The sequence below is a fragment of the Labrus mixtus genome, chromosome 20 (assembly GCF_963584025.1).
Source record: "Labrus mixtus chromosome 20, fLabMix1.1, whole genome shotgun sequence".
NCBI classification, from domain to species: Eukaryota; Metazoa; Chordata; class Actinopteri; order Labriformes; family Labridae; genus Labrus; species Labrus mixtus.
Genome location: NC_083631.1, coordinates 14,322,837 through 14,350,689, shown reverse-complemented (window position 1 = coordinate 14,350,689; position 27,853 = coordinate 14,322,837). Strand labels below are relative to the sequence as shown.

General features: G+C 41.3%; 1 protein-coding gene across 1 annotated transcript in view; it reads right to left on the bottom strand.

Moving 5' to 3' along the window:
• plcl5 (phospholipase C like 5) overlaps positions 1-27,853 on the bottom strand; it is a 61,134-nt gene that overhangs the window by 6,606 nt on the left and 26,675 nt on the right. Inside the window, exons 2-4 of the mRNA XM_061027044.1 lie at positions 18,331-20,817; positions 12,355-12,558; positions 9,567-9,642 (exon numbers count right to left, since the gene is read on the bottom strand). Of these exons, the coding sequence (XP_060883027.1) occupies positions 9,567-9,642; positions 12,355-12,558; positions 18,331-20,817 (2,767 nt within the window). The remainder of the gene's footprint in view (positions 1-9,566; positions 9,643-12,354; positions 12,559-18,330; positions 20,818-27,853) is intronic.

The following is a 27,853-nucleotide window of genomic DNA, read 5'->3' as shown; positions in this document are numbered from 1 at the left end:
GACTCACCTGTCTCCACTTCAATTACAAGCTTCATACCATATACATAACAAATTCTTTTGTTCATTTTCAAACTGTTTGTGAATTCCTTTTGCCTTGTGCTTTTCTATATCAATTGGTGATTTGTTTTTGGAGTGAATTTGCTCTGGAATTGTACTCATCTATCGGTCTGTTTCTTGCTAATGGTGAGCCCGCCTTACTACCTTCAAAAGATAGCCTGTGAGTTTTCTTTTAGCCAATAAATCCCTGTATTGCACTGCTTTGCCTTAACCATTTGTAATTGATATTTTCCTCCTGCATTAACTTCATGCCTTGGTGCTTCAAAAAAACAAACACAACTAAAAACACAGTGCCCCTTTTTTTTTATAATTGATTTGTGGACTTTCATGCCTTTAATTTGGACAGTGGAAAGAGGTGGAAATTGGTAAGAGCAAGATTGGGGTATGACATGTGGAAAAGGCGCAGCAGGTCGAACGCAAACCCATGCTGCTTGCCTGAAGGACTAAAACCTCTGTACATGGGGTGCGACAAAACCGCGAGGTCATGGGTGCTCCCATTGCCCCTTCTTTAGACAGTAATACAATAATTTGCTCACTCTCATGGTCAGGTTTTATTCTAAGTACAACAGAAATCTGCAGAACATAAACCACAGGAAGACGTTTAGCCAGCTCATCTTCCTAATGGCCACAACAGCAGTTCACAGTACAATGTGCTGCATTGCTAATTGGAGTAGTGCAACACACGCTAAGCTTTAATTGGTCTATAGGTCCAGGCTAATTTAGCCCAGGCAGACCATTACTAATTCTCTAAGCTTTAAGAAGAAACTCCCACTAAAGCTGTGTGTCTCAGCCTGCTTGTCAGTGTCTCCCTGACAACTAACCCTGTGCCACTTCAGCTTTGATTCATTTAAAACTTCCAGCCTGTCAAGCTACATCACCTTCAGTGAAAACATGATTATTCCCAGGAAGACAATCACACTGCACCCAAACAATAAGCCCTGGGTCAGTAAATCATTAAAGACAGTTCTAAATCAGAAAAAGCTAGCTTTCTACTCAGGTAACACTCCATACAGAGTTGCTCAGACGTTTGTGAAAAAATAAATAAATTTGGCCAAAATGCGTCAAAAGGTTGAATTTATGCTCTGCCTTGAGGGGAATCAAATCTATGGTGGGTATTCAGGACAAAAAAAAGAAGGAGCTGTTCAAGCTTGACAAGCCTGACTTTGTTTCGGCAGATGAGTTAAAAACGTCTCGTCTCAGGTTTGACGAGATTGATGAAATGGACGTCTGCAGAACACTTGAACAGACAAATGTCAGGAAAAGTCATGGGCCTGACTGTATCACTTCACAGCCTATTGCTTAAGAACTGAGCCTTGTTCTTGAGTAGCATTTTCAAATTGATTTTCCAGCTTTCTTTATCACATTAAAAAAGTTCCTGCGTTATGGAAAGAATCCACTGTGTAGCCAAGGTTACAAACCCCAAAGTGTTGAACGATTATCGCCCCGTGGCGCTCACTTCATTAGTCATGAAAGGTCTTAAATGTATTGTAAAAAGGAGCATACTGAACATGTCCCAAAGCATAATTGACCCACTCCATTTCACTTATCAAGCAAGGAAGGGGGTAGACGATCACACACACATCCTTTTAATTGCATGCAGCCGGACATTCTTGCTTGTAGGCTTTCTGAAATACCTGACTTTATGACTTTGGCACTATATGTTGGTTGGTCAACTTCTTGGGAAATATATGGGATAAAGTTATGGGATAAAGTTAAACTTTGCTGAAAGATTGTTGGCGTTTACTTGAATGATATTTGCTGTGTTTTTCAAGTAAGAGCCATTCAGAAGGCAAAGGCCATCCTGGAGGCCCTCAGCACCCTCTGCATGCAGAGTTTAGACTTCTGCCGACAGGGAAGAGGTTCACTTATGTTAGGAGGGCCAAATCAAACAGATGAGGTCCTTTGTCCCATCAGCAGTTGGCTGCAGCTGTAAGCATTGTTGCCAGTACAATTATATTATGGACTGTTGCTGTTTGTGTCTCTTATCTCACTCACGTCAACCATGATGATATCCACTGCTGCTGTGTTTTATATGTATGTATTTATGTCTTTGTGCTGATGTAATGATGTGTATTGTCTTTATGGACCTCTGTTCCAAACCAAATTGCCCCTCGGGGACAATAAAGATTTTCCAATCCAATCCAAAAAGACATTGTCAGAACTTAAAGAAAACAAGACCATTATCGCAGGTAATTCACTCTTTGGTCCTCAGTTCGTTTCACTTACTCGTAGGAACCTTTACTGCTGTCGAGAAAAGTCTTTAATTAAGTTGATTTTTGTTGGAGAGTGGCAGAACTACCACCACCTGTTTTTGTGTTTCAATAACTCTAGACTCAATCCTTAAAAGACATATTCCAAGGGTAGACATATGCAGTTGAGAAAGGTAAAGACGAATCATATTTGTTCTTTTGGTACAATAACAGAATGCCATGTTCTTCCCTTCTAATTATGCAGTTACATTTTCTCCCACAAAAAACTGTTAATGTCCTTTCAGATGCATAAATCAAGGCTCAAATGTACAAATTCATACAGAGACGAATGCATACCTGTACACAGATTTAAAGAAAGCCTTATAATCTAATTAAAACACCAATCTCCTGTTCAAGCTTCCGTAGTGAGGCTGGCTTCAAAAGGAAAAATAGAAAAATGAAATGTTCTTTGGTTTGGTATTTGGTACCAGGCAGCGGTCAAAGAAGACTAGGCTCAAGCTTTATCAACGAGTGAAATTCTAATACTTCTGTATTCATATTTTAGCACTGTGGCAGGTATATTGCACTCGCCATCCCTTGATTGTTCGCTCATTTAGTTTTGATGATACATATATTTGTAGTCCAGAGCATATAGGGATTGGGATCGTTGTTGGCTTTCCACAGGGAGATTGTGGTGGACACGTGTGAGTGAGCGACAAGTCTGATATGTTCCACAGGCTCTTCAGTCTGATAAATAAACGGCTGTAGTCAGCAACCGCCACCAGAAGAGTCTCACTCTGTGGGAAGAAATAATGGTAAACAAGCTCATTCACCGTAATGAACTAGCCACAACTGCTGGGGTTTTGATAACAAGGCAAGTTCCCACACTCCTCTCCATCTCCCCCCTCTCCTCCAAAGATGGTAACTTCTAGCACCAACATGTGGTGGCAGTCATATCTAGAAATCAAGGATTCATTTACGCAGTCAAGAAAAAAACATGAGGCGATACAGTACTCACACAGTACATAATCTCAACACAGTTTCTTTTTAAACCAGAAACTCCACATCATTTTGTTTAGGAAATAACTACAACATGCAGCTCACATAAAACAGATCAAGAAGTTGAAATTTAAATAGAGAAAACCCCCGATTTCTGACTGGCAGTGCACATCAGTCTCATCTCATCACCAAAAAGAGCCAGGACTTCTGTTGTCCAATATTAATGATTGATGTGCTGCCATTAGAGAATCTCCTTTTCTGAGCCTGAAAGTTGTGTTAACAGGCTTTACGGCTGATTTGATCTTGTAATCTGGTGTAGTTATTGGCCTTCTGCTGGTGCAGCACTGAGCCAAGCCGGTTTCTGCGGCCACAGAACTTTAGGAGCGTGGCAGACAGAGAGCTGAATAAGAGATGGAATTAGCTGGAGGCTGAGTATTGTAATACAGCCTCTTCAAGCATTTAATTTTCCAATTATTAAGCATTTCTCCCCCCAATTGTTACACAGTTGCGGTTTTTTTCCGTCACTCTAAGAAATTGAGTTGATAAAACAAAATGTTGCCCCTGTGGCTTACTCTGAGGAGGCAGGCTGTAATGCTTTGCTTCTCTACTAGAAAGAGAAAGACAGAGACTGTAAACAGGAAAAGAAAGAGAGAGAGAGGAATGAGCGAGCTAGACAGACAGGATTGAGAAGACATACATATTCAGACACAAAAACACACACTTCAGTAAAGGCTTAAAGTCTGTGCATAGAGCAAAGAGGGTTTTCTGCCTTTGTAATGAGCACTAGAGCTGCAGATATTCCTCTATAATCCCATTCGCATTTGTATGCTTTATCAGTTTTAATATTCAAATATATTAAGTTTTTTTTTATGTTAAAATTGAATAGGCTACTATTTATCTTATACAAAACCTATGGCAAATGCCGTTTATTGATGAGCCTCTGTGTGCTGTGCTGCTCCTCAATACAAAGCACCATACATCCGCGCGTCCACCTTTAATACAAAAGCACTAGATGTCATAGAGTTTGCGAGGGGAAAAAATGAAATATTTAATGGCTGCAGTGTGGACAGCCAGCATGCGCGGCACGACATATAGCGCTCGCGGGCTGTTGTTAGAGGGTTAGTGGCCTAATTCAAGATAGGGCATTTTTGTTTTTAATAAAATACACCTAGGATGACTACTTTTGTCAAACTGTTTAAGGAACATTAACAACCTCACATGAATTGATTCACTCGTTATTCAAAACATTTTAACCAATTATTTATTCATAACAAAATTACATCAGCGAATGGCAATTAAGCATTCAAATATTGTCATTATTTCTAATATTCAAATTATATTCGACTTTCGAATTTCGTTCCTGCACTGAATCATTCAAGCCACACGTGCACACATGCACAGTGAAGGAGAGAAATGAGAGTAAATAATAAAGCCAACAGAATCTTCAAAGCATTGATAAAAAACAAAGATCAAAATCAAGGGAAGAAAAGACAGATGAGTCAGATCAGTTCCGTCCATTCATCTTCAGTCTCACACACTGCAGAGCACAGGGGAAATATAATCATAGCAAAAACAGGGAATGGCATTTTCCAGCTCCTGATGAGCTGGGGAAACAATGACTGTACAAAGCCAAGGAGGACAAAGGAAGACGATATCTTAAGACCTTGGACTTTTGTGTTAATGGGATCCACATGGAGTGTCCAAAAACTGTGAGAAAACAGTCAGAGTGGTCAGGCACAGGAAGCCTTTGTTTTGATGGAGTCATCATTGAATAAGTACAGTCAGGGTGCAGGAAGACAGCCGCTCCTTTAGCTTAATAAGTCAAATGAAAGCAGTCCTGTATTAAACCAGACACAACAAAGCATCATTACTCTAATTTGGGAAATTGGGGAGGGATTTTGGGGGTTTTCTTTTACATGTTTGACTGATATACCAGCTTTGACAATTACGTTGAAAGTAAACTCTACTTTCTGTGCACCTCTGGGTGTCTTACCTGTTGGTTCCAGTGACAGAGCAGGGATCTTTACATTACTATTGTTGCATTTATTTTGGTGATTTACATAAACACACAGATCTGCCAACACCTGTGTGGGTATGCAGATTTACATGATCACTACAAATGCATCTTAATGGGGTGTGGCTTTAGCTCAGCGGTTAGTGCGTGTGAAGCAAATATTTCCCTGTGGGTTACATGAAAGTAGCATGAAATCAAAATGCTAAATTAGTACCTACAATTGTTCATGAGAGCAGTAAATGTACTCATACGGCTGTTGAATCCAAGCACAATTATTATACTTTTATCTACAGTGTATGAAAGTGGCTAAATGTTATAACAGATTTCATAAAAAATAAGCTTAGTAATGATGCAAAAGCTGAGGAATATTTTTCCTTTTTCTGAAACACTTTTAGAAAACCATTTCTGAAGCTAGTGGAGCAAAGGCTATTTAGGAGGCAAAGTGGGAGTAGTGTTCAAAAACAGATTAGCTCTGCGTGCAGACAGTGTAAACAAAGACACACATGCACAGTGGTAGCATCTGGAGTTGCCGGTGTGTGCATCCCAGCTGTCTATCTAGTCCCCCATTAGCAGTGTGCATGATGGCGAGCCATCAATAGCGCCCATGGGGGATCATCCAGCACCTCTCCATCCTCATCAACACCTCAGCTTCACTGCCCAAATTAAACTGATTAGCTGCAATAATGACAGGGCATAAACTGAAAACAGGAAGGGAAGATGAAAGATAGCTGCAATAGCCATAGCAACTGAAAACTGTCCCACATCAATCCTGTTTCTCATCTCCTGCAGAATGAGAGTGGTTAATCTGCCAAGTTGTCGCTCATTTCTCATCGCTCAGATTTAAAATGAAAGGCAAGTTGAGAGGTAAGAGGTGTGTCACTCATTTTAGATCGCAGCCTGCACCTCTTTGTGATTAAGGCTTTGTCAACAACATTTAGCTGATGAGCAGAGCACACCCTTACTGGCTAGGGCAAAAGTGTCAGGACCAATCAAAAGCCTTACATCAAGCTCATAGGCACACACACACACACACACACACACACACACACACACACACACACACACACACACACACACACACACACACACCCTACCCTACACATTCCCTCTGCTATTCTGACATCCCGGTAATAGCACCCAACTCTGCTTCTCACACAGCCAAATTTCCCCAAATTATACCTCCCTGATCGTTCATATAGACAAAGCCTACAATTCTATGCAAATCTGCCATCCTTTTTTTTTTGTGTATGACTCCACTCTCTGACAGACTGGCTGTCTGTGTTCAGGCTGCTGCTATTGTCATTCTCAGTCTTGATATATCAAGATGGCAAGATATGAGATGGCTTCAGGATTCGTCAGTCTCTCTCAAGAGAGGTGTATTCACGCTTCATCTGAAAGATGCTTTTTTTTTTTTTTTTGTGGAGTCATGAGTGCATCCCAGTATCCTCCATGATTTATTTCTGTTCTCTGGTGGAATCAGAAATTGTGCTGCAGAATTTTGCACAGGGAGATAGGTCTGTGTTAGCTCCACTGCTTTTAAGTGTAAAGTACTGATTTAAGTAGAAGAGTGTAAGCCTTTGTATTTGTCACATATTCATAAATATATAGGTCAAGCGTTAAAGATTTGGTTACACAATGTTCCCTATTATCCTGACTATGATATAATTAAATGGCCATTATGAAATAATTCTGCATTTCTCCTAGCTAAAGCAGCAGCAGAGATACAGACTTCAGGGACCTGATGAGTCAGGATGCATGCAGAGGGCACAAACAGCACTCCGAGCGTAGGAGTGGTTGCATCAATATTGGAAAGATTTTTTATTTTTTCAACAGTGGGAAAAATCTTTATAGCAGATGCTGATGTAAGAAGGCAGTATCAAGCTCATAATTTCCTTATTGAGCATTTCCCTCTTATCTTAATAATCTTATCACGTGTTCAAGCATTTCCCGCTAAGATATTCACTAATATTTGTTTCTTTGTCTTTTTTTACGCGCATGTGTTGATGTGGATGGAAATGTTTTACATGAGAAACAGGAAAGTCAACTTTAAGAAGAAGAAGTTGCAAAACCTCTCATGTGATTGAACTGGGCTGCATTGGGCTGCGGGACTGTTTTCCTACATTTTGACTTGAGGCAAAAAGGCTACGTTTTACAGATCTCTAATATGTAAAAACTAAGTAAATAGATTTTTGGTAAACAGTGATGTGTACCATCTGTTTCTGTCACAGCCTGCTGGAAATCACATCATGTCAGGTGTACTTTTTTTTTTTTTTTTTTTCCAACATCGCAACAACACGTCTAGAAGCACGGATGCACAGACACAACAGTTGTGTGCGTTTGAGAGTGGTGTCGGTTTGGATTGAGGCATGTGTGTGTTGTTGTGGGGGGGGGGGGGGGGGAGAGAGTGGGTGTTACGGAAAGCCCTATGTTTGGCAAGCAGCTGAGGCTCCTCAGGGGTGATGCTCCAACACTTTGCATCAATGTGTCACTCTTAGATAATGCTAAAAAAAAATGTAACTCTGAATTTAAGAATTTCCATGTTTTTCCCTTTGATTGAATTGTAAGGATTACATGTTCCTTAAGGAATAGCCTCACCACCCAGGACCTTTTAAAATTAATGACATCTCTTTAAACAAGCATCAAACAATGCTGATATTCTCATAAAATAGGACATATAATGGACATAGAATAACTTGTTTACATGATGTTTAAGTTGAGTATTAACCTCTGGTATCTAGCTACTGTTGTTGCAGTCAGTATGTCCTGTGCCTGTGAAGGGTTTAAGGCTCTGCTTAACTCTGCACTCATCGCCTTTGAAGATGCATCCAGCTCCGGACTGAAGACCCTCTGAGATAGAGGACAGGTTCTGTGACTGAAGCCCCAGCTTTCAGCCTTCATCCCTGGGTAATTGCATCGCACAAATATCATCCTGGCTTTTTTTGTGGTGTGGGGAGTGAAGCATATGCCTCTCTCTGTGGGACATCATGGAGTAAAGCTGGGCATAGCAGGCTTAAATTGGCTTATCGGCCTCAGGATATTGGGTTGGCATGTGCCAGGGAGTGAGCCTTCCCTGTCTACTTTTCCCTGTTTTGCTTACACGAAACACACAACAACACAACGAAGAGTTATTAGGAGCTCTAATCCATCTGTCAGTATGTAAATTGGTTTTCTCATTTGTTTGTCTGAGGTTTGAGATAAAAACAAGCAAAATGTAGATCTATTGAAACTTTGTCCTCCTATTTCTAGTGCTCTTCAGCAGATAAAAGAAGCATGGCAAATGAGAAACAATTAGTGCTGAATGTAAAAGAGGCTGGAGAAGTCAACCCACAGGATTTTTTCATCTGAAGTAATTTCCTTCCTAATGATCTTATAAGGGTCAATTTTCTCTCAATCCTTAACGGCCGGACCTCTTACATAGAGCCCCCCCCCCCCCCCCCCCCTTTTTTTTCTTCTAAATCGGCTGCATCGAAGAAAAAAAAAAGGCTTCTTGAATTTCATCCTTTTCATCACATTTTCCACCCCTTCATCCAACACTCTGTCAAACCTTTTCATTTTTCTCATCCTCTCAAAGGATGTTAATTCACTCTGCCCTCTTTCTCCAGTTGACTCTGTGGCTGGCTGATTGTCTTCACCTACCCACTGACATGAAACTACTTGTCACTGACTCACAGATGATGGCCTATTCTGCTGACAGAAGCTACTGTTGTTGATGTTGAGGAAGATGTTGTCGCAGTAAATACACTGGATCATTGTTTTAGGCAGGAGGACACAACACGTAGTGTGTGCAAAGGCTGCATTAATGCGGTGGTTTGGTACATGATTCATTTTGAAAAAGAAAAGCAGAAAACATAGGTATATTCTTCCCCCCGGTTAAACATGATATTTTTCTATGTCCTTGAGTTTTCTTCTGCACAAAAGCTGAGATCTTTCTCATACCTCCTGAGAAAATGTCCCTATTTTTTTTTGATACAATCAGAAAGGCTCCTGCATACTGTCTCACTTTATGCTGATTAATTAATTTGAGCATAGAATGTTTCAGTCAAACCTACTTTCATCAGGTATAATCTGCTTGGTTAGACTGAAACGTTGTATACTCAAATAAATTAACAGCATAAAGCGAGCCTTCTTCACAGTCTGCCGAGTTTTACTCTCCTCCAACTCACCAGTCACACACTCAGGTGTGCAAAAAAAGAAAATCAGCCTATTTTTCAAGACAAATAAATATGGGATGATAGACTTGTTCTTCACAGCAGAGAGCAGACGATAAACAGAGATATTGCAGGTGCACATCCCATAATGCAACATACCTGCCCGTTGTGCTTGTGTGAGCTTGGAGTAGACAACATCAGCTGACTCGATCAGTGTTCTGGTGGTCTGGATCATCTAAAAGATAAAGAAGACATTGATTTATCTGCATGAAACTTTGAATCTTTCAAATACACAGACACAACACAGACTTGTATTTGACACCTGAACTACACGGTGTACTGAAAACTGAAATACTGATAGGGGAACACTTTCTACACATTTCGGAAAGTCAGACAACTTACATTTTTTATTTGTTTAAAATATTTATTGCAGCAGTAGAACATAGATTGTGTTTGGCGTCTGTGCTCCGACCTCATCACTCCTCAGAGTTTTATTTTACATGCAGAAATGTAAGGAGTGATGAGATGATATCTTAGAGCTTGGAGCCTACAGGTGGATGCTGCGGTGGTGGGGCTGTGCAAGAGTGCAGTAGTGTATGTCAGAGCTGGCAATGAAAGGGCAGAGGGAGAGACTGGAAGTCTTGCATCTTAAATACAGCACTAAAGGAAATAGGTGTTTTCAGGGGATAGTGGATAAGTGTGAAATCAGTGCAGCTTGAGTCGTCTCTCCTCATTCGTCGATCTTGTCATATTCTTCTGATCACCTTACAGATCTACCTCTACAAGCATCTGAGCACCATAACGGTGTACTGCTAGCCCTAAACGTTATCCCACAGGCTGAGGAGGAGCAGCTGCACTAAGCCAGTCCTGCAGCATAGAGGAGGAAGCTAATGAAGTTTCACACCGTTTTGCAGAAAGACAGGAAGTGTGTGTACGTGTGTGCATGTGCATGCCTTTTCTTGTTTTTGCTATTCTTATGAAAACTGGGTGCAGACAATTTTATTAAGGGAGCAGATATTGGACTATCACTTCATCCACAGCTTGGTTTTATCTAGCAGTCCAAACTACAAACCAAAAAAATAATGAATCTTTGGAGTCTGTAAAGTATTTTGTAGAGCCTACTTTTCAAATATATATATATATATATATTTTTTAACCAGCCCCCAGAGGATGGATGTGAATTCTGTGAGCCGTTTACAAAGGTGAGAGTTGAATATTTAGGTGACAAGTAAAAATCTTAAGTGGAACGTGTCTAAAAGCTGCAATAAACTCACTGAGTGGATTTCCTTTTTGAGCACTGTTGAATGTCAGTTCACGTCTAAAGACCAATCCCATCCCCTAATCTCCCTTTAGCTTTTCATTGAGACAAGTGACTATATTTCATACATTTTGATGCACTGCTAAAATATCTGTCTGAATACATATACATGTTCAGAATTATGTGTGTGTGTGAGCTTGTCTGGCCTGGCCTGACTTCTGGAAACAAAGATTCAGTGTGCTGATGCTTCATTCAGCTCAGGGTCACAACCTCAGCTGGCTACAGCCCACATGGGGCTGGCTGAGGACAAGTACTACACACCGTTACCCGAGAGCAAATGGTTTGGTATTGGTCACATGCATCTACACACGTACACACATTACCCCCACCACCACCACCACCACACAGAAACATACACACACACTGTTCTCCGTTTTTAGGGGAGGGTGTGCCAACAGGCACATTTTTTGGAAGCAAAAATAAACAGCTGACCAGGAGCAACCCCTCAGGACAGGACCATAGGCTTGTGTACTTTAATAATTGTGTAACTAATTAGACTATTTAATGGAAAATGTAATCTTATAGGATAACTTGTGTGCTGGGTCAACAGGCTTGGGGTAAATGATGTGATGTATAAGTGTGACTCTTGCACAACATCTCAAAAGCAAATTGAACAAAGACCAAGAGTTACTTTGGAGTAAAAACATCAGTCATGAAAAAGCATCTGCTAATCTCTACACTTTATAAACTGGTTTCAGCGTCTGCTCATGTGCTTGTCCCCAGGAACTTCTTTGTGGACTGGAGCGTGAGAGTTGCTTTGACTGTGCAGAGCCTCCCTCCTAGCGTCGAGCCTCATAAAAGCTATAGCATCCCGTATTTAGATCCGGTGGCCGCGTTGCTTCTGATGTCAGCACTCCTGTTTGGTGTCAGCAGCAGGAGCTCTGATGAGCTGAGAAACATGGACACAACAACCTTGTTCCTCTCGTGGCCCACTTCTCCAGCTCCCAAAAGAGCCTCACAGGAGAGAGGAAGGGAGAGGAGAGGAAACAGCGTGTGATAACTAATTACAGGCAGACTCCTCCAACCCCTCTTTTGGGCCGTGCCAATGTCAAGTAATGAAAAATACAGTGTTCTTGTAGGAGAGAAGGCAGGATGGAGAAGGACATGTGATGAAATACACAACACGTAGCAGCAGTTGAACACCCTGACCTGTTAATGGGTTAGAGCTACATTTAGCAACACTTTTATAATCCACCTGTGCGAATGCTTGAATCAAATTATAAGCAAAGTGGATTTAATGGAGAGGAAACTAACCCCTCTTCTTCCTTTTTTTTTTTGTCTGTTTTATTTTTGTAAGAGCAGTAACAATGAGGATGAGCACTGAGCAGGAAGTGCACTCAGAGCCGCCTCTCTTATCGTACTTAATGCCTGAGTGCTTTGACATCTTATCTTTACCTGAAGAACATGTTAAGTGAGCTGTTGCACGTTCTAATAAGAGTGTTGTTGTCTCACATGGACTCAGTCTGTGTGAACTAAATTATTATGATATTGTTTGTTAAAAAGGAATTTCTGCAGAACACATTTGTCCAACAGATGTTCGCATTTTATTTCACAGCAGCAGCAGAAATATATCCCGACAGTATTGCATGCTGGGAGTCTTTGTCATGTGAGTGCATTGTTGTTATTTACCATATCATAGGCGTTGAGCACTTTGCGCAGCAACTCAGGCACTGGACCCTGAGCTTCCATAGTGGGGTAGGTCTCGCTCAGGTCCACTGTTACCTTCAGGGACCGCTCGCTGTTCATCAGCCAGGTTGACACGGTCAGGATACACTGCTTCATGTTGGCTGCCGGAGTCAGGCCACACAGCTCCTTGAAGGACACCATGGCATTCTGGGTAAAGATATGCACAAGAAAAAGACACGTGTATGAAGAGGTGGATAAAAAGAACCCACTGTGTTTGCATTTTTTTAATTTTTTAAACCTAATCCATGTTAAAGCAGTTAGAGTTGCTCCAGAGGGCAGAATCAATTACATGTTAGCATAAAATATTCCAGTATCAAGTACAGTATACATGTGAATGTTCTCAATGTGGTGTCACTACCGCAGCATGTTTCTGTTTCAATTCATCTGAACAAAAAAACCTACCCAGCTTCCTTCACGACCCATTATGTAATGTTTTTGTTGGGCTAATGGAATGGCAAATGTTGCCGCCCTTTTTTATTAGATGACCTTCAGTGTGGAGATTTACTGAGAGGGATCATGATACTGGTGTTAAGATTACGTTGAATGTTTGTCTTGGCGTCAATAAATAATCTGTTTCCCATAACGTCAGACTGCTTTCTCACCTTTTTTTTCTGTACTGTATTATCTTTGCATTAATCTCCTTTTTCTTTCTGTCCTCACTGAAAATATCCATCTCAAATCTATGAAATATGAAGTAATCGTTCCCATTTCAACATGGACCACTGTATGTTTTTTGCTCTCTGCTACTAGATACATTTAGAATTCTCAGTTTTAAGATGTCCTGATTATTACTTATTACAATACTGATAACAAATCTATTTTTCACCATCGGAAGCTGTAGCGCAATTGGAAGAGCTGGTCTTCCATCAATCCCAATGTTAGTGGTTTGAACCTTGAGCTCCTCCTTTCCCTTTCCTCTCAAGTGTCCTTGAGCATGCCTCCAAATGTAATCAAGCATTAGGGAAACAATTGTAAAAAAAAAAAAATGATGGTACTACGTCTACCCACAGGTCCAACAGCATGAGAATACTGGAACCAGGGCAGACCTAAATGTTGTGTTAAAAAAAAATAGCAAGAACGGAGCAGGGTAAGAGAAGAGAAAGGGACAGTGAAAAAGGGTTGTTGAAACGATGAGAAGGGTTGAGGAAACACAAGTGTGCACACATGTGTGAAAGAATAATAGATGGAGGAAAAACTAGAGGCTGAATAAAAAAAAAACATGAAGAGAGTAAGCCATGCTGTGTTGGTATTTGGGAATCTGTCCACAAGCTCTGCATGCTGCAGAGTGGGAACAAGCTGCCTCCCTTGGCTGGACCTCCAGGTGTTCAAAAATAAAATCCTCCCCAACAACCACTACAGCAGAGGATGTGCAGTCACTGCGGGCCCCCCGAGTCCGACCTTCCTGCAGATGGAGTGGGTGGCCGGGGGACAAAGTTGGTATTTGTAGCTGAATCTGTATGCAGAGCTACAGTTAACACCTCTTGTGCCACTGAGCACAGTAATGGATTAACACAAAGGTGGACGTGGGACATCTCTAGGGCCAAGGATTAAATCTTGTGTATGTGTGTGTGGACTCCATGTGATTTGAATTATTTCAATCAATATGCTTTAATTCTATATGTGTGCATGACCATATGCACAAACACTTTTTGATAACTGGTGTGCAATAAAAGCGATAATGTTTGCAGGCAAAAAAAACAAAAACAATGAAAGGCTCATGTTTTTAATTACTCCCTTCCCCCACTTTACTCCCTTTCCAACATTCCCCAAATGAGGGCTCTGTGTCCGATTACAACACTGCTTTTGTTTCTGTTTGCCCCCCCCCCCCCCCCCCCCCCCCCCCCTCTTTCTCTTTCTGCTTCTATCAATGGATCTCTCTCCTTTCCTCTCTGGCTGCAGTATTGAGTGCTGGTAAATGTGCCTATGATGGCACTCGTGCTTTCCAGCAAATAAAAAGCAACTCCAGGCTGGCAGCTCTTTGCAGGCTCCATCAACACTTTATAAGGTTCATGGGCAGCAGCACTCCGGAAAGGACTGCATTCAAGTTTCCCACAGACTTTTTGTTATCATTTAAAACAGACCACCTGGAAGCAATGCTGTTTCAGGATAAAACAGGCCTTTAAAAGGAGTCCAAGAGATGTGAAATCATATTTTTCATGGGGACATCAGAAGTGTGTGTGCGTGTGTGTGTGTTTTTGTGCCCACTGCTTTCTGTATCAAATGTATGCCTCGATATCTTGTTAAGAGTCTGATTCAAAAAAGACATTTACTTTTCTTGTTAACTTTTAAACTTCTTCGGCTTAAAGTCAATGGTAGCAAAGATTTCAGAACTGGTCTGCTTGTTGCCTTGTGAGTTATTGGCACAGGCCTTGTTTCTGCCCTCCATCATTTCCCCAACATCCGAGGCGCCGGACTCCACACAGTGGGCCTCTATAAAGCACTCTCAACAGTCCATTGTTTTACATTTAAAAAGGCAGAGACCATTATCTAAAAACACTTTCATTTACCCTTTTAAAAGCCTCCCTCTTTTCTTCACCTCTTTCATTCGTTTCATCAACTTTTATCTCCTCGTTTCAAACAGAAGAATTTACATTTCAAACCTGAGGGTATCAGGGTATGGGGAGCAGCGTGGCACTGGTGTCGTTTGATCAGGTTCAAAGACAACGAGTAACATCTAATCGTTTATTATAGGACTAATACGAGATGATTCCAAGCTAAAGAGCGGATAAGAGTCAGCTGCGACATTTTGCATGCCAGTGACTTTTTTCAAGTTAAGTTTGCTGATTGGATTTTTAAAAAGTTATGATGTGCTTGCTGTGTCCGTATCAGGTTTCCAGGGCTGCCTTTACGGTGAGCTTTATTTCATGTCCTGCTCCAGAAATGTTCCACTACTGACTCCAGGACAGACCAAAACATGAAGGTATCCACTTGTCACCACTTTTATTAGTTCATTTCACTTCCTCAGTTGTTCACCACCATGTTTATTTTGCAGTCAAACACAAACAGCTTACACACTTAGTTTGGATTTGTTATTAGTTCTGTGTTCCTTGTATTTAGTTTATTTGACGTCCATTTAGTCTACCCCTTGTGTTTGATTTGGTTTGGCAAAACCACTATACAAGTTCCCTTTTGTCTCATTGTGTTTGGGTGTTTTTATTTTGGTTCATACCTTAGCTTTCATCTTGTTGATTTAAAGTTATATCAAGTTGACCTCTTTTATAGGCCTAGTTCTTATAATTTGGTTTGTAAACTTGGCTTTCTTTTTTTGGGTAAAATAAAAACCCACCTTTTCTTTAAAATGATTCCTGTGTCTCATGCCTAACTGAAACATATCTTAATATTTTGGATAGTGAGATATCACTTTTGTTGGGATTCTTCAGTTACTGCTGGTTTTTCATTTCCAATGTTTTCCCTGAAATTACCTTAATCTCATCCAATTCAGGCAATCATTTCCTAATACAACTCTAAAATGATAGGGTCAGTTTCACCACTAGCACACAAACATAATGATGTCTATTTTGATTTCTTGGAGATTACATTTTGTCCTCTTTTGTGCTCATGTCCACAATAGACAATATGACTGCATGACACTGGATTTCTAATCACATTCTCCACTTGTGTAGTCAGGTCTTCTGTTTGCTGTGCCATTAGACTGTGGTTAGTGCTTACTGAAGCCAGATTGACAGTCAGTGGTATTTATGAGCTGGACAAATGCAGTGAACTGTAGAAAGGCGTGTTCTCCATCAGCTTCTTGAGGAGCCTACTAGCGTCTAACTAACTTACCGGTAATGTCTTTTATCGGGTTAAGGCGGAAATGCAGAAATAAAGAAAAGGTCATCATAAAAATCATTTGCATCTGTGTTCAAAAAATAACAAATGGAAATCATTAATTCTAGCTAAATTACTGCTTTAAAAAAATTGAATAAACTATTATCTTTATGCTATAAGAAGGCTGTTGAAAGTATTAAAGTAAGTCAAATAACCAATGCCACTGGTTACTTGATTTTCAAATACATTTTCAGCACTAAAGAAAAAAATGAATTTCTTTACACACATTTTTAATCGGTACTTCTACTAACTTTTCTCTTAATTAAGGACGCACTGTTGATGGAGTTGTGTTCAAGGTTCAAAGTAATGTTATCATGTATGATCTATAAGCCATCCCAGGAGACAAGAGCCTGTCTCTCACTCTGGGGCGGCAGTAGCTCAGTCTGTAGGGATTTGGGCTGGGAACCGGAGGGTCGCCGGCTCAAGTCCAGGTGTGGACCAAATCTGGAAGTTGATCTGGTAGCTGGAGAGGTGCCATATCACTTCCTGAGCACTGCAGAGGTGCCCTTGAGCAAGGCACTGACCCCCCCCCCCCCCCCCCACACCATCAGCCCAGAAGCACCCGCCGTGGGCAGCTCCCCCACTCTGACATCTCACCATTAGTGCATGTCCATAGGATCCTGTTTGTGCATGTGTATATTTCAGCCTATGTGTGTGTTGCACACCAAAGCATGACACATGACATATAAAAGGCTCATTGTCTCTCCCCCTGTTATAATTGGTAGACTGAGCAAATGAGACAAGCTTTGTGTCACACCCTTCAGTCATTGCAAACAAAATGATGAATGCACTGAAAGGCTTCTGCTCCAGCTCATCAGCCAAATACACACTGCTGTTATCATCTTCATTTGCTCATGCAGGGGAGTTTTTAAGTTGTGCACTAAGTGCCTGGCAACCCGGTTCGCTCCCCTGGGCAGTATACTTGTCCCTCATTAATGATAACGCTATTCATAAAGCTCATAATTGTACAGCAATGTCACATTATTGCGGTTCTCTTCTGCAACATTAATAGAGCACAATTAGCGACATACAAGCCTCTATCCACAACAGCAAGTGAAACCCTTCCACACTTTGGAGTCACTGAAGCAATTAGTGCTCTCCTATTACACAGAACAGGATTATCTGCCTGTAAAACTAAAGCTTTTCATTCTAAACTTTTTAGTTTTGAAGAGGATCCAATTACATCAAGAAACATTTTTTTCTTAATATTTAACCTTATTATATTTTTTATATTTTATATGAAGTATGATAAGCTGATATTTGTTTCACTTGAATTATCACTGTTAGTAACAGATGCATTTTGGAGCTTTGATGGTTTGATCATAGAATCAGTTGTTATGGCAGCAGGCTTACTTAAGAATATTTTTCTATTCCAAAAGTATAGAAGGGACTGACAGGCAACCTAAAAAACATCTAACAAATATGTTAATATGCTGAATTTGAAAGTATACATGCCTCCAGTAAAGCTAAAAAAAAAAAAGTATTGCTCCAAATGTTGCTGAGGACAGATGGGCACTATTTCCCAGTGAGCACTAACCCCAATTTCAATGTTGAAATTCGTTTAAAAAGGGTGAAACTGGGTCGGTCCATTCTAGCCCCATTTTCATCAACCCTCAACTGGCAAAAATATGATCAAAACATCAACGTGTCATGAACAATTTTGTTTGAAAATTAAGATGATTTGTTAATTTAATCATGACATGGTAACATTTATATGACATAGTGATATCATTATAATTTTGATCAGTTTAAGGTTGACAAAAATGATGATTGTAGCATCATTTTGTAGTGGTCGATGAAATGCCATCTAGGCATAGACAATTCCAACCCATTTTATTATTCTTACAAAAATCATCAATACAGCACTCTGTGGTTTGTGTGTTTTTAACAAGCAGGTTGATATACGTCCAGTTTTAAACAGGAGGGAGGGATGATAATAATAGACAGTGGAGAGCGACGGACCAGTCTGAAGATTGTCATGAGTTTGAATCCAGTTTAACTTGTTGTTTTGCTTTTTTTGTTTGTTGGGTGACTCACATTTTTAATGATTTTGAGATTTTCTATAAATAAATAAAGCATGTAGTCTCTTACCTGTACATTTTCTCTGAGGTCCGTTGCCTCCCTGAGGGGCTGTGTGGATGCTCTAAAGAGCTCGTCCACTACCTTAATCCCTGTGGTCTTGGTTGTGGTGTACTCCCGTGCCTTTCTACCCTTCCTTACGGACAGACCCCTCTTATGTGCCTTTCCTCCACCCCGCCTGTTGGTGATGGCTACATGGACAAACAGGGTGGTGTTGGGTAGAAACTCCCCTGTAAGAGATTGCAGGGGAACATGTCTATAACCTGGCTGTAGGCACTCAAATGGAATGGTGTACTGGCCGATGAACTCGTCTCCAATGTAGTCGTCATCCAGAACCACAAAGCGCAGTACTGCAAGTTCTGGTAAATTGATCTGGAATTCAAAACTCTCATCAAAAATAGGATTGTCACCATTCTGAGACACAGTCTTGGTTCTTTGCTCTGCACAGTCAGCAGGGATGCCGTGGATCTCCACATATATGTAGGGCTCCACAACATCACCCTTGGCAGCAGAGCCGCGTGGTTTGGGTAGATTCTGCCCACTGATGACCTTGATATGAAGAAGCTGGGCAGACACCCCTGGTAGAGAGTCCCGAGCATTGGCACTGAAGTAGGACACTTCCTCCCTCATGATGGCTGGCCTCAAAACATATCCGCAGTTGCCATTCTGCCTGAACCAGCCCAGATTGAGGTCCATCATCAGGCCTGGTGTCTGGTAGTTCATTGCCACAATCTGGCAGCCACACTTCCAGAAATCCTGGGGGTTCATGTTGCTGGCATCAATTCTCATAGGTGTTGGATATACCCTTGAGAGAAAACGCTTGTTATAACAGACGAACTCCTCAGGGAACTCATTGGCAAACCTGTTTGCATCTACCTCATTGAATGAGCAGATCTCCCAGTATTTCTGGTCCCTTTTAGAGACCTCAAAGTCTCTAAACTGGACTGACTTGCAGAGAGATACAAGATCAGAGAGCTCTCTACACAGTCTCAGTCTCTTGTAGCCTAAGCCATTTAATTGGTCCTTATCATCAGCTCCCACTCTTCTGGACATTTCAAGACCCTCCTCCTCATCTGTGACATCCCCCTCTGCGTCAGTGCAGCTAGGCGGCAGCCTTTTACCCTTGAGGAGGATTTTACCTTTGAGTTTCTCAGGGGAGGGTAGGTAGCTGTCCTCTTTGTTGGGGGGTTCAACAAATAGCTTGTCCCCAAGAATCTTCTTCATGTGCTGTGCCATGACCCTCTGCTGGGGGATGCAACAGTGGGTCACTAAGCACAGAATCAGGGGATACTCAGAGCTCTCAAAAGCATATTGGTTTATTATGTCCAGGACTTTCGAGAAAGCTAGATGTGAAGCTACTGAACTACCTACATACACCACTGGTTCATTATCAGGGCCATCCCATACAATCACTTCAATGCTGCGGCAGCCCATCCTTAAAGCTCTGATGTAGCTGCTGATGTCTGATGAGCCCCAGAAATGGTCCTCCAGAAGGGAGGCATTATGTGATGAGTTTATGTAGTAGTGGGACAGAGGCTGATTCATATCTTGGCACACACGTTTGTGCTGTGGGTCAAAGATATGGCATTCAGAGGAGAGGAGGTAGTGAGTGAAGCCATCAATGGAGAGGTAGCCTCTGTCCCTGCCTTCTGCTGATGGCTCAAATTTCTGGACGATATCCCTGCACATTTCTTCCGTCACACCTTCCACACCCTGCTCAACCTCTACGAATAGCATCAGATCTTTACTGTCCAGATACTCTTTGTTACTGGAAAACTGTACTAGTAGGAAGAAAATCTCTGGTCTTGTGCAGAGCTCACAGTAGGCCTCCACAAAGGTGTCCATGTTAATTGCCTCTCCATATTGGTCTTTAGCTTTCTGGAGCTCCTTGAACTTCAGCTCTATTCTGGACTCTTTCATTCCAGGGTTAAGCCCCTTGATAATCTGGGTGGCCCTGAACAGGTCTATGTGTCCTTCCTTTTCCATATCTGCTAACTCAAACACTGAGCCAATCCAAGATGTTCGTAGACTTGGTTGGCTAGGTTCCACCATGTCTACGGTGTGCCGGCCATAAGACACTAGATACCTCAAGCCCATCACCCAGGTGCTGACAACATCAGCTGTACTGGCTACCAAATCTAAGGATTCATAGTTATCCCCATAGATGATTGAGAAGGCGCATTCATCAGGGAACTGATCTGAGAGACCGTTGCTGCGCAGAACTGGAGTTTTCTTTCCCAAACGAACCTCCTTGATGCCCTTGATCTCCAGCTTAGCTTTCTCAGAATCCTTTTTGGATGGCTCCCAACGGAGCCAGTGCATGTCTGGATCCAGCAGGAAGTAGCGGTTGTACATGCGGGAGTTGGAGCGCACCTTCTTCATCTCACAACCCTCCATCATGAACGCCATGCAAGCAGCTGTGCTGTTGATCTTGCGATCACTCGGCATTGAGCTGAAGGACACCGTTTTCTTCCTCACCTGCCTCTGTTTGGAACCATCCTGGAAAAAGAAAGAGAGGAGAGTTGGTTATAAAAAAGTTTACTTTGTATCTGAACTCAGGAAACAAATGTGAATACTACAGTTTTTTTTAACAGAAATGTAGAAAGCAGACAAATGAAAGAGGTTCCCTTTCATCACTGAGCAGCTAGACCTACATAAATGAGCTTCTTAAAGTATAACCCGAAATCCAAACACAGGCTGGGATGCTGATGAAAGGTAAGATGGACATGACACACCATTTACATCAGTTAACTGTGTTAAGGTACTAAAAATGTTTTCATTAAAAAATATTGGGCCTGTCTTCCCAGAAATGGGACAGTGATGAATATTCATTATAGAGGGTCTTCTTTGGCATCTATCTGTTATGTGGTAAACAATGATTTTAACGTATAGCTCATCCTCCTAAAAATTACATGGGTATTTAAAATATGCATCTCCTTGTGTAAATATGCTGTCCATATTTTAAATTGCTTAACCTGATGTGAAGGCATAGTATCTTCTTAGGTTTTCCCTTAAGATAATTTATAATAAACTGGAATGCATGCTGTATGTGGTGTGTTTCTCTTCAGCTCTGCTTACTGTGATGACAGGTACAAAACTTGAGTCATTTTTAACTTTCGTTAAAGTCACAATGGTTTAATCTCTCAAAAGAAGTTGAGGAATTTTAAATTGGCTTACATGTATCTAATAAATGCAAAGAAAGTAGTAAAACAGTGGCACCACAAACAACCTGCCATGACAGAGCTGATGTAACGTGTTCTAGTTGTGAGCCCTTCAGTCAAAAAGTAGACCAACAGTGCTGCTCTAGTTTCATACCAGACTGTGGTTGGTTAGATGGTCTAAATGCAGAGGGGCTGGTTAAAGTCAGTAACATTGCGCGTTGCAGCTTGTAAACACAACTTAGGCTCATTGCCCCCAGAAGGGCACACTCACTGCAGGACGTGGTGTGAACTTTTACTTCTTGTACTTAAACTGCAAGCTACCGCACACTAGCATAAGTGAAGTGTTTGGGCACCTGCCTGTCCAACAGAAAGCAGGCCAACTCCGTGTCCACATGTAAAATCCAACACAAGGTTCGTCCTTGTTTGGGAATTTGCCTTACTTTGATAATTTTATCTTCTTTGCCGCTACGTCCACAAACCATAATATTTGGCGGTTTAAATCGTCCAATCCCTAAATTGTATCCACTCCCGACTAACTTGCTTGCTGGCATTGGCTGGGGGAAAAACTAATTGTATTTCGAAATGATTTTAAAACATGTTATCAACCACATGTCAATGATTATGTTTGATCAAATGCAACACAACTGTATAACTTAAAATAACTACAGCCACCTCAAGTAAGTTTGCTTCGTAGTTCAATGTCTATTGTATTTAGTTTGAAGGGGGAACAAAAGGACAGCAGAGGGCTACAAAGGTGTAAGTATGTATTTCCTCTTAGACAGTGACTGCCTGTGCTGGTGTGATGAATCCCCTCAGAATAAGGTGCCACTCCAGTCACAGTAATACCCCTCAGGGCCATCCATCTTCCACATGACGGTCAAAGGCAGATGACGACTGGCACCTCATCACAATTGATGACCACCACTTGATGCAAATAAGGAAAGATGACACCATCATCGCTCACTGGTTTTGCCCTTGTTGTATGACCTCTATCTTGTATCATACTCAGACCACTCATTGTCATGATTTTTCCAAATCTTGTAATTCTTTAGCATTAAAAAATAGAGATTGGATTTATCTTTAAATGTGGATAAAAATTCCGTATGGGCCACCCTAAGATCAGTTTTGAAAAAATGTATACTGTACTCTCTATCAATACCTCCCCTTTCTTGAAGCGTTCTTACACAAAATATTGGGTCTTTGGTGAAGAACAGGGCCTTGGTGTGTGATTCAAGCTTCTAACATTCCCAGAAAAAGGCCCTCCTGACTCATTTGTAATTTAGAAAAAGATATGAAGAAGATTCATCCTAAAAAAATGTACAGGTCCGGGAAACTTTAAAAGAACATTTTGAAAAATACTTGTATGCAATTGTTAAAAAGGCTTCAGCCAAAACCCACAGACTCATGGTGATGTATGTACCCTTGCCAAGACTGAAAGGGTAAAAAGGTTTATGTTTGTTCAGCTGGAGGGATAATACAAGTCTTGGTCTTTCTCAGAGGTTACTTAAGAGTGAAAAGAACTTGTCACTTCACATAAGAGGAAGACAGACTCAAATATCTAAAACACATGAATCTGCCCAAAATTCATCATAGTGATTGTTCAAGGATATACATCTGGAGTCCATAGCCACTTTTAATCCCAAATATCACGCTCTTTGCTCTTTACTAATATGTTATTTTTGCCTTCTGAGGTAGATAACTACAGCTAAGATTGTAGCCTATTCCAAAAAGACAGCTGGTCTCCTCTTGTTCACTCCTCTGCTATTTGAAAAATCCACCACATAGACATTTACACTTTCCAGGGAGTTCTTGAGTTTAGTGTCGAGGGCTCTGAAAAAAAAAAACAACAGACAACAGACTGAGCAAGTGCAGGAGGGGGAGATCTGTTCAGGTTTTGATTTTTTCCAGGCAGTCTCAAGGGAAGCGCTGTAGCCACAGAGGGTCAAGGAGTGAGGGTAATCTTATGTCTCATTAACATGCTGCTACAATTATCCGGACAGCCTGGCAGAACAGTACGCTGTAACCTCTTTAGAAAAACCATATAGGCTAAGTCTGCCTGTTAAACACATCATTAAAACCTTATTGCATTTAAAAATCATAAAAACTGGTTAGCCTCAGGATGTATCATTTTTTATAGTTACATGCATACATAAAGGATGAAAAGGAACAAAAAAGTTTAAAAAACATTCATTTCTTTACTTACAGAAAATACACATTTCCTTATAATTCTTTGAACCATTTCAAAGTAACTCTTCCTCAGTATTTACTACACACAGATTTCCTGTTTCTCTTGATTGGCCATGCTCGAGTTGCACTCCCTAAACCATTTTTCCACATCTCCTCGGGTCTTTCCCGGTAAAGAGGTCAGTATCTCTGTTTATGTGTGATGGTGTTTCAGTGCTTCTGGCTTGACTGCTGGTTTCTTCTCTTTTCAGCTGTTGCCTCATTATTGTTGGGGTATTTTTGCGATCCTTTCCTCACCCCCTTTCTTGTGGCGACACTTTCTGCTCGGGGCTGGGTCAAACACTCCCCCCGATGAGAGCATGAAGCTGCTGGGGACGGGACAGGCTGTGGGACAAGTCGATCAGCGTCCTCTGCACGGGCAGCTGTCCGCCACCTCACACTCTGTCTCTTGTCATTGTTACTCAAGATGAGCTCTCAGGTTGTTTTTACACTGCAAGATTACATTACATGATGTAAGAACATAAACAATAATTCTTTAAATAATTCTTACATGATCCGGTGGGACTTTAAAAATAAAGCTGTCAAGTTGGCGACAATCAAAACAAAACACCCTTTTACAGTTTACATGCAAAGTAACATGCTGCAAATTTAGGATAAAACATCTTCAACTCCCCTAACTAGCACAGGAGCTTCAGCCCACCAGGACAGGTTTACCTAAATCAACGATTATGCTGGTTGGGCCACCGACAAAGCTTTGGCCTCTTTGACAACTTGAGATTGATGAATCTTGGCTGTTACGTCATCTCTAATTCAAATACACATTTCAATTTCTTAGCTTTACTTTCTAGTCTGCTGTGTGTCCTGAAATAAAACACAAGGAGAAAAACTAATGCCGTTTTCATCTCTGGAGAGTATAGTGTATGTTTGTGAAGATGCAACATGAGCACCTCAAAAGAACTCTAAATTACCCTCTGCCTGATGTCTGGTAATGTAAAACTAAAAACTAAGAAGCTCTCTTGCTGTGGCTGCTTATTTGGTATCATGTACGACACCGTTTTTTAAATGAAGACTTAAAAAATAGAATGTTGAGATGCAGCTGAACACATGATGGATAGTGAATGGTTGTGTCTCAGTCACTTTACTGTTTAAATGCTCAACCTGCTTTTGATCACATGGAAGATGAATCTCTCCCTTGAAGGCCTTCCTATGAGACTCTGGACAAACTACCGGGGCCCACTTCCTCCCTATCCAGGCATACCTCTAACCGTTTCCCTCCTCATTATGGCTGTGCTGGTTGCCTCCCACTCACTAGTCCCTCCACCCACAGAGCGTCTGTGCCATCCGTGTGTGCAACGTGAAGCGCTGAATAGGGAAACAGGGGAGTGTGAATAATGGCAAGTGAAGGCAGAATAGAGCAGAAACCTCTTGGTGACGTTCTCCACCGCAACGTAGGAGTCAGACGTCACAGTGTGTGCGCTGTGTGTGCCTGTGTGTGTGCTGTGGGATCATAGGATCAATGCCAACATATATACTGAACACCATGACAGACAGCAAGGCACCTCGGAGCCAGGCTTCAAACCAAATGCACCAGATGGAAATTGAAAGACAAATGTATGTATGTAGGTTTTTATGGTAAAGCACTACCATAGCTTTAACTAATTCTGCTTTAATTTAATTAAAAATACATCCTTATCATTTCCCGAGTTATGGTATTCATCAATGCGGTATTTCCATCCAGGAAAGAACACAAAGCAAGAATTCACACTCTCCGGGTTGAATTTCCCTGTATTTTAATCACCATTCATATAAACATTCTTCACATTTAACAGCTGCTTTTATTGTGTATTTAAATCACTGTGATTTATTTCCCTAGATTATTTTGAGACATGTTAGGGCAACGTTTACCACAAACAGGTGAGATTATAATTTTGTACAAAATCTTTTTCCAGGAGCAAGTGAAGAACTTCTGAGCTTTCATTTTTTGCATTGAAGGATTTCCCGGTTCAGTAAAGCCTTAGTCTTTTGGATGAGCTCGAGAAAACATCCCTCCCCTTCCTTGATATTTAGGCTCTCCGTCATTACCCTAAGGCACCATCCGTATCAAAGTTAGACAAACTGCCTTCTGAATCCTGACAGACAGACTCAAGTGGAAGACATGACTCAGACTCTCAGGCATCCAGAGAGACGTAAAGCAGCTTGTGTGTATGCAATACAACAGAGATGGAGAGGCACTGAGGGAAAGAAAGCTAATTTAATGATCTTAAGCTAAACCTAATTCATTAAGATGTTTTTTCATTACCAAGAAGCCTCAATGGCAATGAAGAGAAATATATCACATCAAAAAACAAATTCTCAAAGAGGCAAAAAAAAAAGAGAAAGAGGGTGAGAGGGATGAATACAATGTCAGCACCATTTTGCTGTTCCGACATAACATTATTTTCTATCATGCTAATAAAGCATCTAGAATTGAATACAGATTTTGGAAATAGATGAAGCAGGGGGAGTGAGGGGTAGAATAAAAAAAAGACGGATGAGGTAAAGAGTGTCAGGGGGAGTGAGAATTTGGGCCTGTCACCGTTTGTCACTGTAATCTCTCGTGTGGGCGACTGCTTTAATTCTCTCAGCGGCACTCTCAGCCACACAATGTGCAACTCATCATACCATCTTAGTGCAAGTTTTGCAGAGCGCTAACATAATGTGTGAACAGGGCGAGAAAAAAATCGGAGGACTGGGAGTGAATTTGCAATGATATGAGCGTGTGCAGAAGTTGTTTGTGTTAGTTCCAGTGCAGGAATGGATTTTACTTTTCATCAAGGTGGTCCATTGTGCACGACTGTTGCTGTGCCTGGAATGCAAAGCCCCGTTTCTGCTTTTAACACTCTTTCCATGCTCGATAATAGTAAGTAGAAATCCCCTGGAGAACTCTGAACAAGCCAAAGAGCAACACACAGTTTCACTAATTACTGGCCCACAGAGAGTGGAGGTCAATGCTATTGAGTTGTGGAACCACAGAAAAAAAGCAGCAAGTGCTGTAATCCAGCTTAGATAATTCAGTTACACAGCATTTGAGTTCAAGAGTCCCTTTGCACTATCTAAGGCTTCACAACAAATTCTATACTGCAGTGCTACAGGTTAGGCCATAAATCATCTCATACCTATCTGACTCAAACACATGCACATTAATGTACACCAGTGACGGGCTCTCCTGTGGATTCTCCATCACTCCACCTTCATTCTCCCCAGCTGCTTTCCTTATGCTTTCCATCGCCTTCCATCACCAATGGGGCCAATTATTTCCTGCAGAAACTATTTCATAAGCTCAGTTCAGGTGAGATGGCGCTCGTTTCACATGTGCATGCTTGTTGCTGAGCACAAGTGGGGTAGAAAGAGAGAGAGAGAGAGAGAGAGAGAGAGTCCATTTTGCAGGGACATACGCTGCCGATTTCTCAATCTGTGATCGTCCTCTTCCGTAAAAAGGCAAGGTGTCCGCTGTCAATCTCAGCTCCCACTCTCTCTGAGTGATTGTGTGTCTGTCAGGTCATGTGTGTAATTCTGCAGAGGTCCGTGTTAAATAACAATGGAATAATCCTTGTGTATGAAAGGGGGAGGCACAGCATGTGGGGTGTTTGTCTTTGGATTCCCTAACAATCTCCTGCTGAATGTACTACACTGTGATGTTCCCCTGGTTTTAGCAGAGGATGTTTGAAGGTTGTTGTGTCGGCTTATATTTCATGATTTCATTCTTGCTGCTCCGTCATTGACTATTCCAGCTCTGTGCAAGCACTGTGCTCCCATTCAGCTAATGTATTCTGACCCAGAACAGAGTGTCGCAAGATTACAAAAGGCAATTCAATTCTCTCGTGGGGGCCGCCCATACATTTAAAAATGCATGCACCCATGGCACTGTCGGGAACTTTGGTCGTTGTTCGTTAAATGGCATTCTGTTTGTCAGATGACAAATCTTTATCTCCTAAAGCATCTCAAGCTTTTCACAACTTAAAGCTGTGTATGGGACCTTTGCATTTTATGTTTGAATCTCATAATGACAGTTACAAGTAACAGTTGGAACAAGTTTTTAAAAGACCTTAAATGTTTTAACAGTGAAGGCACTAAAGAGAGAAAAAAGGGGTCAGATGACCATGTTCTGTAAACAGCCTTATACTGTACTAGACTGATAGCTTTAAAAGCCA